The 17559-nt window shown below is 39.9% G+C and overlaps 1 protein-coding gene across 10 annotated transcripts in view; it reads left to right on the top strand.

Moving 5' to 3' along the window:
* IKZF1 (IKAROS family zinc finger 1) overlaps positions 1-17559 on the top strand; it is a 96250-nt gene that overhangs the window by 56102 nt on the left and 22589 nt on the right. For 6 of the 10 annotated variants that reach the window (XM_044453510.1, XM_044453456.1, XM_044453447.1 and 3 more), the window contains one exon: positions 6330-6584. The exons of the other annotated variants lie outside the window; for them this stretch is intronic. In XM_044453510.1, coding sequence (XP_044309445.1) covers positions 6330-6584 — 255 coding nt within the window. The remainder of the gene's footprint in view (positions 1-6329; positions 6585-17559) is intronic. 10 annotated transcript variants of the gene reach the window in all.

Raw genomic sequence — 17559 nt, 5'->3', positions numbered from 1 at the left:
CTCTTTCCCTGCCAAAACCCCTAAGTTTCACCCAGACTGCCTCTACCAAATCCCCATCTGTGCTGCATTCTATCTCACTGCATCCTATCCCTTCCCTGACATATAAAGCCACGCCCCCACCTCTCTTTCCCTTCCTGTCCTTTCTAAAAAGGTGATACCTTTCTATGTTCACATTCCAGGCTTGCCTTTCATCCCACCAAGTTTCTGTGATTCCCACCAGATCATACCCTCCTATTCCCAGGAGAGCTTCAAGCTCTTCCTGCTTATTACCCATACTCCTAGCATGGGTGTACATGCACCTCAACTCCTTCCCACCGCTTCCTTTCCTTGGAGTTCCCAGCCTCCTCCTTCCTCCCATCCTCCCTGATACTGGCCCCTCTCTGTAGGAGTCCTGTCAGTCCCTGCAGTACCTCTAAAACACTGCTCCCAGAGCCCTGATCCTCTCCCCACACTTGTCCAGTGTGGACACGTTTCTGGGGGGCTTGACCCCCCCCCCCCGGCTCAGTTTAAAGTCTTCTGGATGAAGCTCGCTAGAGCATCTCCAAAGAACATTTTCCCCATCCTCGTGAGATGTAACCCATCCTTCATTGAGGTTTCATTGGCAAGAAACTGAGTGCCATGGTCAAGGAAACCAAAGTGTTCCTTCTGGCACCACACCCTAAGCCAGTCGTTCACCTCGGAGACCCTCCTGTCCCTGCCTGGTCCAAGTCCCTGGACCGGTAAGATCGACGAGAAGGCCACTTGGGCCTTTAGCTCCCTGAGTTTCTTCCCCAAGGCCTCGAAGTCCCTGGTTATTATTTAAATTATTACCATCATTACTTTATTTTGATTTTACCAAAAAATGCTAAGCATAACTTTAATTGAAGTTATAATCCATACTATTTGCAACTTCCTGTATGAATTTAAATTCATTTTAAAAAGCAGTTTGATCTGCAGGCATATGAAACAGTGAGTGCACTGAAGTTGAGCAGGTTTGGGTCTGTCCAGTTCCTATTAGATGCCACCTTGTGTTCTGTAGAAGGAAGGTAGAATACACATGTAATTAAATGAACATAGTCGAAAAATTCAAAGTATCTATAACCTACCTCACCAGGTTGTTATGAAGATAAAATGGAGAGAGGGATAGATAATGTAAGCTGCTAGATAATGTAAGCTGCCATGGGTTTCTTGCAGGAAAAAGGCAAGATGCAAATATAATAAATATGTAGGGTCCTTGGTCCAGCTCATTTTTTGCATATACAAGGCCCCGGATTCAATTTCCTTTTTAAGTATTATAAGTATGGGCTGGAAAAGAGCTCAACTTCCCAATTTGCTGCCTGCAGCATTCTTGACTATTGACCATACTGACCATTCTATTATTGGCTGGTAGAAGCTGAATCCCAGAATAACTGGAGGGTGCCAGTTTGGGAAAGGCTGGAGACCATTGCTGATCAAGAAGTGCAGATGGGCCAATGGCCTCACTGCTCCCTGTAAAGCAGCTCCCTGTACCTTGTGTAGTAATTGATTTAGAGCAGGACTGGACAACTTCCGGAGGTTGAAGAACCTCTTCTACACTGACCACCTCTGTGGACCACAGTCTACCAGAAGAGCTATGTATAGGGGTTTTATAGTACTATGAAATACCAAAAAAGTCAGATTTAGCTGGCTTGGAAGCCAAGTTTGTCTTTTTGCCTCTCCATAATGCTAGAAACGCCATTTGTCCCCTAAAATAATCTTTATAAAATTGGGGGAGGGACAGGGGACTACAGTGAGAAATGCATGCAGCCCATAAGCTTCCTGTTGCTTACTTCTGACTTCTGTGTGTTCAGCAAGTTGCTTTCTAAGTATTTTCATTGGAGTGGGTAGTCCTGTACATACACAGAAAGCTCCTTTGCTTGCTAGGCATTTCTGGATTTGGATGACAAACTACAAAGTGTATAATAATGCTCATCAAATCCCCTTGAAATTATTCCACTGGCTGAAGGAATAATCCACCCACAGCCAATCAGTCTATAACTGCAGACCAGTTCTTGCAATAGAACCACGGCTTGCCACACTGATGTGACCACCTCTGAAGCTGGGAAGTTGTTTATGTATGAATTGTGTGTGCATGTTTTGGTTGTGTGGTTGTGGAAAGTGTTCTTTCCTAAGCTACATTATGCAGTGTGGTAAGAAATAATCCAGCTTGATTTATATCTATTCAGACTAATAAATTATTTTCATTATTTTTAAAAGAACTTGTTCTGAAGTCAGATAATTTGCTACAGCTTGATTTTAGGACTATCAATTACTCAGAAATAAATCCCACATTGTTGAGTGGCATATACTCCATTATGAGAATGTATAGGATCATATTCCCAAATCTGATTTCTGTTGAGACTTAAAGAAAGCAACAAACAAGAGAAATGAGATCAAAATGCAATGGATTATAGCCATGCTTAGATTAGTCTAATGAAATTAAAGGGACACACTATTCATTTGCCCCATTGATTATAAAGGGTCTACTTTAAGCATAACTAAGTCCAGATCCATACCAAAGCCAGTTTAAATATAAAAATAATTACCTTTTGAAGTTATATATTTAAATGACAACTTAAATTTCAGATTTTAGTTTGTCTTTCTAGCCGTGCTGAAATGATATAAACAATAGAATTGGGGGTAGGGGGTCTTCCCAATGTGAGAAAAGAGAGAGAGAGAGAGAGAGAGAGAGAGAGAGAGAGAGAGAGAGAGAGAGAGAGCGCGCGCGCGCGAGCGCAAAAGAAAGATGATCATAGTAAAATCATTCCTGTTCCTCAAGTTTCATCGCTGCATACAATCCAGTTATGTCTGCATGATGTGACAACCCATTGTGGGTTGCAGCCCATGATAGGTTGTCATCCAAATTTCCCCACAGTGGCGCATGCTTGGGCAGCAAGCCACTCCAACAGTCAATGTGCTCCTGTAGGGAGTATCCATGATGGATTGTTGTATCTTCCAAACCTGGATGATTGACCCATCATAGGTCTGGGGAATCAGCTATAGAACCTCATGGCAAGATAAGCAAAATACCCATGCTGATCTTGCCATAGGGCTCCCTAAGCAAGCACAAATGCTACCCACTCCAAAGTGCCCCAGATGGCCCTTGGAGACAGTACTGCCTTTCCACCCTCTTCATCACTGGTTATGAGCCATTTGGGGCTTGCTGTAGCTTCCTCCCTGTTTGGAAAAGCCACTGGGCATTTTGGAGGCACTGCTCATAGCTGTCAAAACAAAGATCATTCTCTCCAGGAGTTTAAAGGGGAGGAGCTAAGGCTAGCCTGAAATGGCCTGCAGCAAGGAGAGGGAAGTTCCTCCCATACGGTTCCCTAGAAACATGTGGAAGGACTCTGTATGTTGTTCATATGACAACCAACCCACCATGGCATACTGGGAGTGTGGGTTATTTTGATATCTTCTCATATGTGAGTGTTGGTAAGAAACTTGTCTTTTATACAAGGAAAACAAGCAAAGACTCTCAAGACATGTAATTTTTCAGCTCTCATAATATATACCATAGTCTGCAGAGATCCTGCAAATATTTTCCACTTGACATTGTGTCATAAGCAATGCCTGCGAAAAGTATCTATTTCACTTTGAAAATCTAACTGTTGAAAAATGCAATTAAAACAATGCAATGGAAAGAATATAAGCAAAGCTATATGGACAGTGGAATAATGTTGTGAAACTCTAGGTGTGGAGCAAATTTGCATGTTCTCCAGTATTAAAAAATAATGCTTGCTGAACACAGAAAACTAGAGAACAGTTTAGAAAGAAAGGCTAAAAGATGATTTTCTCCCTGAAGGGCTAATTTTCTAAATTCAGAAAGATTTTTTTTAATGCAATGTTCTTGGCCTTTCACCAGAAGTGGTACAGTCCAGCAAGTACTGAACCATGTGCTTATCCTGAGCACATAGACTCTGCCTGGTGAGTTTATTATAACTTAATGCAAGCCCTCTAGTTCATTCTCTGAGTTTTCAGATCTGCAATATGTGTACATAAAGATAACCATCACCTATCAGAGCAGTTATTATACTGTACATGACAAAATGCTCTACCTTCAGTGTAGACAGATTTGCAAGGGGAAATATTTGCATTTATGTCCTTTGACTTGTAGCACTTTTCTGCACAAGCAATTCAAATGTCTTCATTTGTACAATGAAAAGAGAAAGGGGAAGGAGGACAAAACAGAAAAAGAACACTTTTTCTGGTTTCCTTCTTTCTCGAGAGTTAAAATGCACATCAGTTCCGTTAAGTAAGTCCTGCACAACTTGCGACCTCCCCTATAGTGCATGACATGCATTATATTTGCCATGTATGGTGACCTTCAGCCTAATCTCAGAAGCTCTCCGCATGCAATCAGGTCAGACCTCTGGTGAAGAGTGAGCTGATCGTTCTATGGCAGCCTGCTAGGTGAGAAGGAAGAGAGAGAGAAAAGGGGGCAAGGGACAGGGAAATGGATGGCCCATCCATTTTTCGCTCTGGTTCTGCTTGTCAGTGGTCCCCTGCAGGCCACCAACTACCACCAACATGAAGCAACAGATTAGCTGCAAGCAGGACACAATAAGCACAGCGCCTAGAGTCTATGAAACTCCCAAGGGCTTATAAAAAAAAGTCTGGAACCCATGAAAAGCTTCAATTTAATGAAAGCAAGTTATTGTCTGATTTAGGAGTTTGCCCATAGGGATAGAATATACCTTTAGTGTAAATTAACTCTTTAACTGCTTTTGTTAGCAAAAACACAGGATATACCTTCACATTGCTTTTTAATTTTTTGCAAAAGCTTGTTCTCAGTTGTGATGAGGGAAGATGATCATTTATGTCTAAAAATTTCAAGTTTGAAAAAGAGTACTCTAAATAAGGCAAGATACATTCTACAAGCAGTGTTCACATTTGGAAAGCTTGTCAACAATTTGCCCATTATTTTTGCAATGTTAATTTCTGCCAGAAATTTCCTGTGTGTATTACATGAGAACAACAGAAATTCATCTGTGAGTGCATGTTGACAACCTGACTGATAGGCGTACATTAGCTAAACCTTTAACCGAGTGTGCTGTAGTCTGCTTGCCATCTGCCCTTCTCAGTGATAAGTTTATGTTTCATAGGATAGAAGGGTTGCATGCATAATTCTTCATTGGCACTGAAACCCAAGTTAGTATTATCCAGGTTAAATTTATTAAAAGAAAAGCAAAGCAAAAAAATAAGAAGCAAGCTGGTTAGCTATCATTGGCTTGGCTTGTGTAGTCTTTCTAGTGGGGTGGCTTGTGTAGTCTTTCTCACCATCTAGTAGGGATAATGTGAGTCCTTTCACAGAAGCATTGTCATTGGCTAATGGCTAGGCAAGGTTTTCAGGTCTTAGGTTTGCCAAATTTTGTTAACGGAGGTAGTAGCCATATGCCCTGTCCTGGTTCAGTTTTCCAAACCTTTTGAAAATTGATATGAACAAGAAAAAGGGAAACTATGTGGCAATTATTTTCCCCTCCTGGAGACAAGGGATAAGACCGCTCTGGACCATGGGAGCAACATTTCTTTTTAGCTCTGTTACATAAGGGCAATTGATGACAGCCACACAAGTGATTTGGAGCATAGAAAAGTTCTGGTATATTTAAATAAAAAGATAAGAATGTGAGAGAATATCTGAGGACATTGGAGTAATATTGTGGGATTCCGTACAGATCTTTTGGAGGCTATACTCATTTCCAGGGGTGTGCACCACTAGCACAAGGAAACACACAATCACCCTTGTGTACAGATCTGTGATTATGGGACCTAGACAATATAAATATTTATCTACAGCTCTATCTTGGGTCCCTATGATTATTGCCTACAGAGACTTTAATTTGACCCTGTCCATGAGGGGGAAAGGCCCTTGACAGGAAGGAAGGACGGAAGGACGATCACCCAACCTGCTCTGGTTTTGCTGAGATTGCAAAAAACTGGGCAGGGTTTGCTCAGCCCCCTGCAGGCAGCAATAAATGGCAGCTGGTGTGCAGGCCTTGCTTGACATCTAATCATATTACTAGCAAGCAATCCTGTCTGCATGTTACAGAGCTATTGGGCCAGCTAGGTGTTTGACAACCCCACTGTTTTGCATCTAATACAGGAGTTATTTATGAATCATAGAGATATCCATGTAATAATAATTGCCTAATATAGCACTTGAAATAATTCTGCTGGACACACAGAAATGTAAGTACATCAGTAATTTGTCATTTAAGTGTATTATACATTCTGCTGAGAAATGCTTTCCTTTGTGTTCATTGTTTCTTTGCCACAATGTTTTTGATTGTTTAAAAGAAAAACACTGAGTGGCGTCCCTCTATTATTTCTTTCAGCCAGTAATATTAAAATAGAGAAACAGAGTGATGAAGAGAATGGGCGTGCCTGTGAAATGAATGGGGAAGAATGTGCGGAGGATTTACGAATGCTTGATGCCTCTGGAGAGAAAATGAATGGCTCACACAATGGCAGCAAAGCCATGTCAGGAGTTGGAGGCATTCGACTCCCTAACGGAAAGCTAAAGTGTGATATCTGTGGGATAATTTGCATCGGTCCCAATGTGCTTATGGTTCACAAGAGAAGCCACACTGGTAAGGCCTAGCAGAGTTTTTTTTCCCTTCAGACTCTGGAAAGGTTGCTGCATCAATAGGAAGATATTTAAGTATTGTGAGGACGTAATCTCTTGCCTGATGTGTAGAACTTAAGTATTTACAGTGTCATTCCTTGCAAACAGCATCTTTTACCCAAAATCAAAATAAGTTGATTCCATAATAAGTCATAGATGCCCTCTTCTAGTAAGGAAAAAAGTTTGAAGGCACCTTCCACACTTAGATTTGCTTGTTTAATCAGGAGCTATGTGTACACTGCTAGGATGGGCATGTTTGTGATATCATAACGTACTTTTGGACAAGAAGCATTTGTTATTTTCTCCATTCATACAAAACAGTGGTTTGGATCCAAGATCTGCCTTCCTCAAAAGGAAAGGATCTTGAGAGGATGGAGCTCTGTTGGTGGAAGGACACACTCCCTAATTTGGGGAGATACCCTTTGTCCCTACACATACATGCATTTGGTGAGGCCTGGGCAATACAAAAAGTATGTGACATGTTTTAGAGTAGAAGCAAAATAGTGTAGTTAATGTAGATACAATGTAATTCCATATGTGTTTGCTCAGAAGTAAGTCCTCTTTCTTAATCACCCTTCATCACAAGGATTCCAGTACATCGTGCATAAGGGTAAATTTAACTGCAAACATACCAAATAAATATAATATAGCAAAACATTTATCACCATTAAAAAGTATAGCATTTCTATGGTCCCAGGGTTGACAGGATTATTTTGAATTTCTCCCCCAAAGCCTTGGGCTCTCCTATAGCTTTGAGGTCTAATCCTTCTCCCTATTCCCTTGCAGCTGCCCTAGAAAGAACCATGGCCATTCCAGAAAGAGAAAAGAGAAGCAATAATCTGTCTAGAGAAAAACAAAGGAGGACAGAAAGGAAACATCTTTGTTATTCCTTCTGTCCTACTAGGTGTCTGCCTGCAAAGTATAGGATACCTGATTTTGGAGCAGTCCTTCAAAGGGTATAGGATTATATCCTAAAGCATAACATTGTTTGTAACCCACCCCGAGGCTTCTGCGAATGGGGTGGCATAAAAATGTTTTAATAAATAAATAAATAATAACCAACCCCCCGAGAAAGAAACTTTAAAATGCTTGGACAAATAGGAAGATCTTGACCTGCCTTCTAAAAAACTGTAGTGTCCATGTGAGTTCAGCCTTTTTGGGAAGAGTAATTCCACTTTTGAGGGCCTTTCTTAATGCATCTTACATATCTGCTAAACAGAGAAGTTTGCTTTGAAATGTTTGCTTGTTATAAACTAACAAATGATTAAATGTTTCCAACTGTTTTAAAATTACATAAGAAAATACTCATGTTCTGGCTAGTTTTTATGTTTTCTGATAATCATATAAGAACATCTCATTTCCTTTGTTATAACATAGAAAAGAATATATTTGAATAGATACACGGGGGGGGGGGGGCGGTTTGAACATGGCATTGGCAGAGGCAGTTTTCCATTTTATAAAATAGAAGAATGGGTTTATTCTGTTTTTTTAGACAAATATGCCATGTATTTGCTGCCTCAAGTGATATGGTATAGTCTTTTGTTCATGAAATGGTCAGGAACCTCTGTTGGCTTACTGCAAGTTCTGAAAGAAATTAAGTAGAGAAGGTGATCTCATGAAATGGATTGAAATGTTGTTTGTTTACTGAATAAAATTGTGATAGAAAATGTTGTCAATTCTAAGCAGGGTTGGATTATGCTGATTATGTTGATCTATTATAATCCAGTTTCACACATGGTTTTAGTATAGTGACAGCCTTGGTTGTCCTTGTGACTATCATCTACAAATAAATGGAGCAATCCTGGTCCTCTTGGTGGCTTTTGATACCATCAGTCTTGGTGTCCTGAACCAGCTGTCAGACTGTGTTTAGGAAGCACAGAATTAGAGTGGTTTCAGCACTTGCTTGAGAATTGGACTCCAAAGATGGTTTAAGGGGCCTGTTGCTCCATTGATTTCTTTATTAATTTATCCAATGCATCAATTGTCCCTATAAGCTGTGTAGGGTGCTGTAAGGTTCTATCTTGTCTCCTCTGCTTTGTAATAAGTATGTGAAAGCACTGGGCAAATTAAACTGGTAGTCTGGGCTAAGATGTCATCACTATGCAGATGGTACTCCCTATTACTTTTCATTCTTCTCAGGGAACCAAGATTCAATTTGGATGCCAGGAAGTACTTCCTGACAGCTAGGACCCCAAGGCAAGGCCGTCTTAACGCATGGGCCTGATGGACACTTGCCCGTGGGCACCATACTAATCTGTGTATGTTAACCCTTGGAAAATTGGAAAACTTCCAAAATTAACAGTAGTTGTAGTTGTTGTAGGGCCCCCAATACACTGCTTTGCCCAGGACCCATAATTCTGTTAAGATGGCCCTGCCCCAAAGGTATGGGATGGGCTTCCACGGGAGATGGTTGAGGCTCCATCGGTGAGGGTGTTCAAGGATAGACTAGACATGCGCACGGTGGGCATGTCATGAGCAGAGCTGGCTGGACCTGGGGGTCAGACTTGATGGCCCAGGAGGCCCTTCTGACTATCTCTGTTTCTATGTTTCATTCTCATCTGATCATCCTGAGGAGGCCAAGGAACTCTTGAAGTGGTCTCTGGAGGAAGTTGTGGGTTGGTGAACAAAGTGAAACTTGATCCAGACAAGATTCAGGAACTGTCAATAGGGAAACTGATCAGGTTCCAACATTACAGGGATCTAAATGACCCCTGAAGCCTCACTGGTTTACTTTCACTTATCATTGAGTTAGGAGTCTGTTGAAACTGTTATGTAAGTCAAGATACCTGATTTTAACTGTTAATTTTGTTTTTATCATTGTTCCTGTTCTTTTATCATGTTTTCTGTTTTTAATGTTGTTGTATGTTGCTGTGAGAGGTTTAATGAAAAAATAAATTATACATCATATATTAATTTATAAGTTGCCTTAAAGGTGGCTTACAAATCTTTTAAATAAACAAGTAAAATGTGTCATTAAGCACAAGCTAAACATAGAATTAGAAAAATCAAAAGCAAATTGGACACTTTAGGTACATTAACAAGGCCCCAACTGTTCCAGAAGAAGAATGAAATGAATTGAGTGATACATTAACTTTGGTAGGAGCAACTATTAAACAAGGTAATTATGCAAGTTGAAGAACAGGAAAATAAATCCTAGGTAAGTAATTGAATATTTTCTAGTATTCCTGAAGGAATGGTGAGGGGTGGCTTCTTTATTAGAAGTATAGGCAAAAGAAGCCAAGCATGATTCAGTATTCATGCTGCAATCTAACCTGATAATTAACCTGGTGATAATTTTAAATACTTGAGCAATGATTGAAAGTAGGTGATAGCAGCATACTGTGTGGAAAAAGTCAAATCTGATGACCCAGCATTCCTTCATCTAGATTCTATGAAAATGATCACCTGAAATTGTTGATTGTTAAAGAGCATTGGCTTTTCATTGAAAGATAATTATCTATTGCTTTGCCCTTCAATTATATTTCTTCTGGGAATGAGACAGTATTTATCCTATTTAGGTGGAAGAACATTTGTTTTTCGAAGGAATTAATGTTTGGGTAAAGAAAGGCTAAAGGAGGTGTGATCTATGTTGTTGTATTCTGTGGTCATTTGGAATGAGCACTTCCACTTTGCTATAGGAAGAACCTGCCTAAATTTTTCAGCGCATCCTATTGTATCTATAGTGAGATTCTCATTTTGGTTTGAGTGTTCTTAAGTGTTTTCTGTTCTGTTCTATGCCATTGGGTGTCCCATATTCTGTTCCTAATTTCAAAGCAGTAAAAATAGATAATTTAAAAGAAGCCGTTCCCAACATGTTTAGAGCCAATTGCTTTCCCTTAGGGGAGCCCCTATCAAGGAAAATGCCAAATTTGTAATCAGTGTGGTTTTGCAGTATTGCTATCAATCTTACTTACTGCAAGGAGAAGAGATTTGTACAACACCCCCCTTAGACTTTCATAAGTTCTCATTGTGGCCACCAGCCATGTCCCTCCATTCCAACACACACATCTGCCATGCCAGTCATGCAGTCTCCATGTGAAGGGTTGCTATATTTGTAAAGATGTGTTAGTATGCAAGGCTCCTCTGTGCAAGGAGGAATCCTGTACTGTTCAGGATTCTCCCATTTGTAGTAGAGCCCTGCATATGTATGAGTGTACACATGTGCCCTCTTCACTCTGATGCCACTAATAATTTCTAATTGTTCTTGGCATCTGTGTTGTTGTGTGCATCTGTATGCCATGGCCATGACATGGCCAATCTTGTTCCCACTTCACCACATGGGGCTGGTGAGACATATAACCAGCTCCTTTGCTTTTAGATCAATAAACCCTTATTTGTATATGTCTATAAATTTATGTTGTTATTGTGGGACTGAAATCCCTTAAGTGAAGATAATAGAAGAGGCCTCTGTGGAACCCTTAATGGGAAGTCAGGGCACCAGGAAAGGATTGGTTTGCTAGTTTGGGCTTGTTACCTTGTGAACAAGGCCCACCCTGTCAGGAAGTGGAATGAGGAAGCTACCTCAGGTGGAAGATTTTGCATACTGTTGTCAGTTATTGTCATGCTATTTAATTTTTTGTGCATACAGTTTGAAATTTCCCACCTAGTGTGAAGTCATTTCCACATGTGTTGGACAGAATCTTTTGAGATCTCCTGCTCTTAAGGATCTGGTGCACAACAGTTTACCTGTCAAGGAACTACTGAGCCTCTGCCACAGAATTCTGGAGCTAAGACAGGCCACTGAGTAGGCCTGTCGGACCTGACTGTAACCCCCACATGAATTCACAGTGGCACATTAGAATTTACCCAACACTCCCCTGCCCTCTGTATCACTCAGGAAGATTGGCAATAGGAGGCAAGAAGCTTGTCTTCCACTCCAAACATCTTCATCACTTTCCAAAGAATCTCAGTTGGAAAGCAATTTGCCTGATTGAGTACAAATGGTTATACTATTGTTTTAAGAACTTACTATGAGTCTGTGACACTGCAGTGTGGTAAAAGGGAGAGGATTAGATACAGTGGCTCCAGGTGTTCTTCTTGACTGCTGGCTTCTGTCTCTGTGTGTCAGGTCTTCAGGGCTAGCGCCTTTTGCAAAAATATATGCAGCATCTGCAGACTGCAACCTCAACCAGCTAATTCTACTTTGGGGGAATCTTTCTATCTTCCTGCTTGAGCACCATTTAGCTCAGTTGGTTTCAGCCAACTGTTTCCTTCTCTCCCACCTCAGAATCATATTTTCATGCTGCTGAGTTCTTTAATCCTCCAACATGAAACATAAATGGTTGACTCCAGGCTTTAGCAGGTTGGTTAGTATAGTCTTCTATTTGAAGAGCTGTCTTCCTAGTGTTAGTGTAAAGGTTATGAACCCAAAGAACTATGACCTATCAATAGTTAGCACCTGGACAGCAGGCTGAACAGACAAGCCAATTCAACAATATGTCAATTTACAACTCCTTTCATGAATAAAGTTCATGTCTATAAAGCTGATAGATGTTTCATGTCAAGGAAGGGGAGAAACAGTAGGAATCAGCCTAGAGCTTTCTAACTGAAGATGTAGTCAGAAGGCTCATATACCTTCCACCACCCAGGCCTTTCAACTGTGAAAACAAAAAGTGCAAATGCAATGTACTATTAGTGACATTTCAGAGTGTGTTTAATGAAGGTGTGATGCTTGCAAAATCAGTTGACTAAGGGTGTGATCCTGTGTACATTTAGATCAAGGGGGGGGGGGTACAAGTCCCATAATGCCTCTGGACATGTGGGCCTTTTTCCTGCCTGTACTTGCATAGGATTGTACCTTGAGTAGTCTAAATCTCATAGACAGACATTGTTAAATAAATATTTGATCAATACATTTCTGACAAAGTGCCAATTGTGATGAAGGATTGACCCTACTTGAAAGGCACAAATACATTCAAAGTTTGCACCTGTAGCTATGTAAAACAAGTTCCTAATACTTTCTATAAAAAGCAAGGATCTAAAGTTATCCAGACTGATCTCAACCTGCCCCCACCTCTTGAAGCACGGTATCCAAGCCACAAGTTTCTGACTGGTGTTCACATGTTGTTCTTAAGGATTTAAAGCCTCCATCACTGATCCATCACAATGCAGTAAGCATTGGAATACCTTTTACCAGAACTTCCATATGCTGTAGATGTCCTACTTTTAATAAAAGTGGGTAATCCAGGTCTGTCCTGGGCTGGCCATGGTGCAGGTCAAGGAAGAGTACACTGAATAGTTCTAGACTTCTCTGAGCTGCTTCCCTCTGAAAGGGTGTGCTGAACAAGGAAGTGCTGTGCAAATAGCTTTCCACCCCTTACCACAGTGTAACCTGTTATTTAGCTGCAGGATGTGAAGTTGAAAGTGTCCTTATATTAAAATCTGAGCATAATATGCTATCTCAGATTTACTTTTTTTGAAGAATGGATAATGGCTGTCAACATATGTGAAAGTCTTTGCCCAGTTCCAGATGAGGGCAGAAAGCATTGCCTTCACTCTGAATTGGCTTTGTGGCAGTCACTGGGTTCAGACAATGAAATAACCCACATTACAGTAATAACCCATGGTTTCAACATTCAGCGTTTCAACCCACATTGTCATGTAGCTAAATGTGATTGCATACATGGCATCCCATTCAGAGGGTAAGCAAAAGTATTGTGAGATATCACATAGTTATACTGTGACCCCAATTAGATTGTGACCTACAGTCTTAGGAATAAAAAGATGAGTGTTTCTTAAAAACTTTGTGCTGGGGTGAAGGCTGAACCAAAAAAAGTTTGGTTTTTTTCACATGGAGGTCAAAAATGGTAGACAATTCACCCACCCACCCAGCAGATGCTAGCTACTCTACTGGTAGCCACCATTTTATCTCAGAAATTTCTAGCAGAGTGTTGCTCTGTCATCTTGATTCCTCTTGATGATTTGAGGAAAGAATAGTTGCTTCTACTAGGAGAACCTGCACACAACAGTGATGAGTTTTGGTCCCACTCCCATTTTACCCTAGCAAGTTATTTCAACTCAGTGCAAGCATGGCCACAGCCCAGTACTAGCTGGAGCAACTTTCAAGGAACATTTCAGGGTTCTATTTCATGATGGAAATATTTGCTTATGAATATTCATTACAATCCTATACATATATATCCTTTAATACAGTTATTCCACAGACATTTGCTTTTTGATAGCATATTTCATGCAATGTGAAATAAAACAGCAAGGTAACAATCCATTTACATAACCATATAACATTAATACACAGGTTCTATATTGCTGCAGTTGAAACAAATGATCTACATTTTAAAGCAGTGTGTGCTTTATTTAACTAAAAACCAGTAAAAAGTTTTCCAATTTTGGTTGACTGTATAATGCTCATTTTCCTTCTTTTGGGATGCAACTCTATGCAGGTTTAAGACACAAAATGGTCTACAGAAAGGCCTGAAGGTCTATAGGAAAAAGCTCTATACCTGTTTTAGCCAGCATAGCTGGACGTTGTAGACCCTTTTCTGTCTAAACCTACATAGGCTTGTGCCTTTAATCTGGTAGTATTAGCTTTTTCAGAATATCCATCCAGTTTAGGTTTCCATTCTGAAATAGTACAAATCATAATTGTTTCCCATAATTTAGCATAGTGTCATCTTGCATCTGTGTTAATAAATGTGATGGTTACATATAGATATCTTGATAAATTTCCAATATAGAACAACAGAAAGTCCAATTCTAATATTAATGTATTGAAAAATCGTATGGCCCCTGAATAGCATCTAGAAAGCTCCAGGATGGGACTCTGTGCTTTGAATTACATCCCATACATTGTAGCTGGCAGGAAAAGAACCATGGCTGCCTCTCCAAGAGGATCCTCAGGGAAGGGATTTAGGTGTGTTCCAGGAGCAGAGAACAGAAGAGATTGGTGGTACATCATCCTCTCTGATACACCACAATTAGATGGTGGAAACTGGCCACTGAGCTACTTTTCAGAGATGAAAGAGTGTAGATGCAATCTTTGCCTCTGTAGTCCTCCAGGCCTGCATAGGATGCCTATGCTTCTCTGAGTTTGGAGGGTTATGGGCATCCCCATTGGATTGTAATCTTAATAATCTTTAATAGTACACCTTTTTCCAATGTGACTTTGCATGCAGTCTAGCATTTTCAGCACTGGCTATCTAACATATTTCTTCTTCTCACATGGAATCAGAATTTTTTAAATTTTCTTGATGCATTTACAAAGTTCTAAATATTTGTGTCACAAAATGCTGTTAATATGCACTAACTACTTCAGCTCATCATCTTATCAGAAATAATTGCAACCTATATATGTTATCACATATAACAATCCTAAAACTGCATCTCTATTAAAGGCCATAATTAACTGTTATTCTTAGGAGTTTAATTCTTAGAGGTTTAATTCTCTGCATTTATATTTATCCCATAATTTAATTGAATTATTTATTTATTTATTTAGAAAGCTTCTATGCCACCCCATTCGCTGAAGCCTCGGGGCAGGTCACAACAATAAATAAATAATAAAATATAAAAACAATATAATTGGAGACGTCCTGGCCAAAGATGTAAAATAAATAAATAATATTAGCAATTAAAATGACATTTAAATAAAAAAGGTCTTCACCTGGCACCGAAAAACAAATAACGATGGCGCCAGGCGGACCTCTCTGGGGAGTGCATTCCATAGATTGGGCGCTACCGCCGAGAAAGCCCTCCTCCGAGTACCTACCCTCTTAATTTCTTTCACAGAGGGTTCCCAGAGAAGGGCCTCTCCCGCTGATCTCAAGGGGTGGGCGGGCGGGTGGGTGGGCACATATGGACGTAAGCACTCCTTTAGGTAACCAGAACCTAATTAGCTGTAATATGCTTTGGTATATAATTTGTGCATCTTCCATGATTTTTATTTTTTCTGATTTTAATCTATATTAATAATTCATTTTGTAGAGCTGACCTGATTGTACAAAATTAAATTAGGCATGGAAAAGACTTTCCTTTTTTCTTTTTTTTCATGCTGCTTTATTTTTTCTTTGCCTTGTGGTTTCTTTTTGGTCCAGAGAAAACTTATTATTGTCAATTCTTCAGTTAAATAACATGATAAAGATTTATTAGTAATATTTGAAACAGGAACTGTGGAAAAAGCAGTTTTTATAGTGGAAACTTACCAAATTTGTTTGTTTGTTATATTTTTAGCCCACTTTTCCTGCAAAGAACCCAAACAGGGTTACGTAAGGCTCCTCTCCATTTTAGCCTCACAACAACTTCGTGAGCTAGGTTAGGTTGAGGATCAGTAAGTTGCATGGCCAAGTAGGGGATAGAAGCAACATCTCCTGTGTACTCATCTAGCACTCTAACCCCTATGCTGTGCTGGCAAACAATTCTACATTGTTCTCAGCAATGCCAATGGCAAACACCCATATTTTGCCCTTTTTATTAGGTATTATTTGTCATTTGTTATTGGCCAATGGTTTGGCTCTGGGTTTTTTCATACAGAGCCCTGATACATAATTTGAAACTGCTTCCAGTACTTCAAAGAAACAGGCCATTCAACATTGTCAAAGGCTTTTTCCACATATAGGAACACAGTTATTGACCTTGCATTGGCTTCACATCTAGCCATACTTAGCGTAAACGCATTGAAATCAATTGGGCTTAAGTTTATGCGACTAATTTAAGTCCCATTGTTTTGAAAGGGTCTCTTTTAATTACAACTATATCTGTCTTCAATCCCTTAGGATTCTCAGCATTATAAAGCTGATAGAATGCTTTTCAAATGTTTCTCTGCCTGGTTTCTTGCATTTGGGATTATTGTAGGCATCATTGCATTGCAATTTCAGCATTGCTTTGACAAATTCCTTTTACTCTAATTACTGCTACAACTTGCTAACTTACTCATTCTGTCTATTTATGATACACTTGCATTTTTGCCCTTTCACAGCTGCTTGTTAAATATATATTTCCTTTTACTATTTATGCTATATTTTTGTTATCCCTTTCTGGGAAATCTTAGCAGATGTAAAGAAATTTAGAGCTCAGGGCATTCTCTGACCAGTGAACCCACTTTCCCACTATTTCTGTTCAGTTGTGCTGAGAATTGCCTTTGCTAATTTAAGCTTGAATTGGTACTAAGCAGAGCATTTGAGCCCAACCTGACACTGCAGCTGGTGATCATTCTTGCCCCAGTTTTCTTTTTTTTTTTTTCATTCTTTCTCCTTTCTTTCTTCTGTACTTCCCAATTTTCTGATGTCACCTTTTCCTGGACTTACTGCTATCCATTTAATTACAATTAACACTCAAGAGTTAGTTGAAGTGAAGGGGTTTTTTTTTTCTTGGTGTGAAGATACATTATGGGAAAGGTCCTGCTGGCTTATTGCTATGTGGGTATTTACACACTAGTTCTATTATCCGGTACTGAACCATTTTTAAAAATTCATTCTGGAGAATCCAGAGGAGGTTTATCTTAACAATTGCATCAGTGACATTGTTGGTAACTCTGTAATCTTACCTGCCTGGCCCCAACATCACTGGCCCTTCTCTTGCCTCCAGCATTCTTTTAAAGCAGCAATAAAATTGACAATACTTCACTCCCCCCTCCCCCCTTCCCCCTTCCCCCACACACACAGTATGAAGCCCCAGATGCCCAATGAACTGACATGCATGTCAGTTCCATAGTGTTTCTTTGGGCTCACCATAGAGACAGTATAAAACCTCACCAATTTTACCATTAATTAGCATCAGCTGATTAAATTGATGGACTTTGCCAATTTGCCAGGCCATGCAGAGATAGGGAGATGGGTAAGAAATGTTTTGCTTTTACTCAGTGAATTCTAATTCAAACATATAAATACACACACAGTCTTTTGAAGAAGAAGAAGAAAACATTAGAGTGGCAAAACTTCTTTAGAGACTAGGTAATGTGCAATCACTTCCCAGCAGGGCTTGTGGTA

This window comes from Varanus komodoensis, unplaced genomic scaffold (genome assembly GCF_004798865.1).
Source record: "Varanus komodoensis strain SLA01 unplaced genomic scaffold, ASM479886v1 scaffold10, whole genome shotgun sequence".
In the NCBI taxonomy this organism is placed as follows: Eukaryota; Metazoa; Chordata; class Lepidosauria; order Squamata; family Varanidae; genus Varanus; species Varanus komodoensis.
Note: the sequence above shows the minus strand (reverse complement) of the source record. Positions and strands in the feature narration are given on the sequence as shown.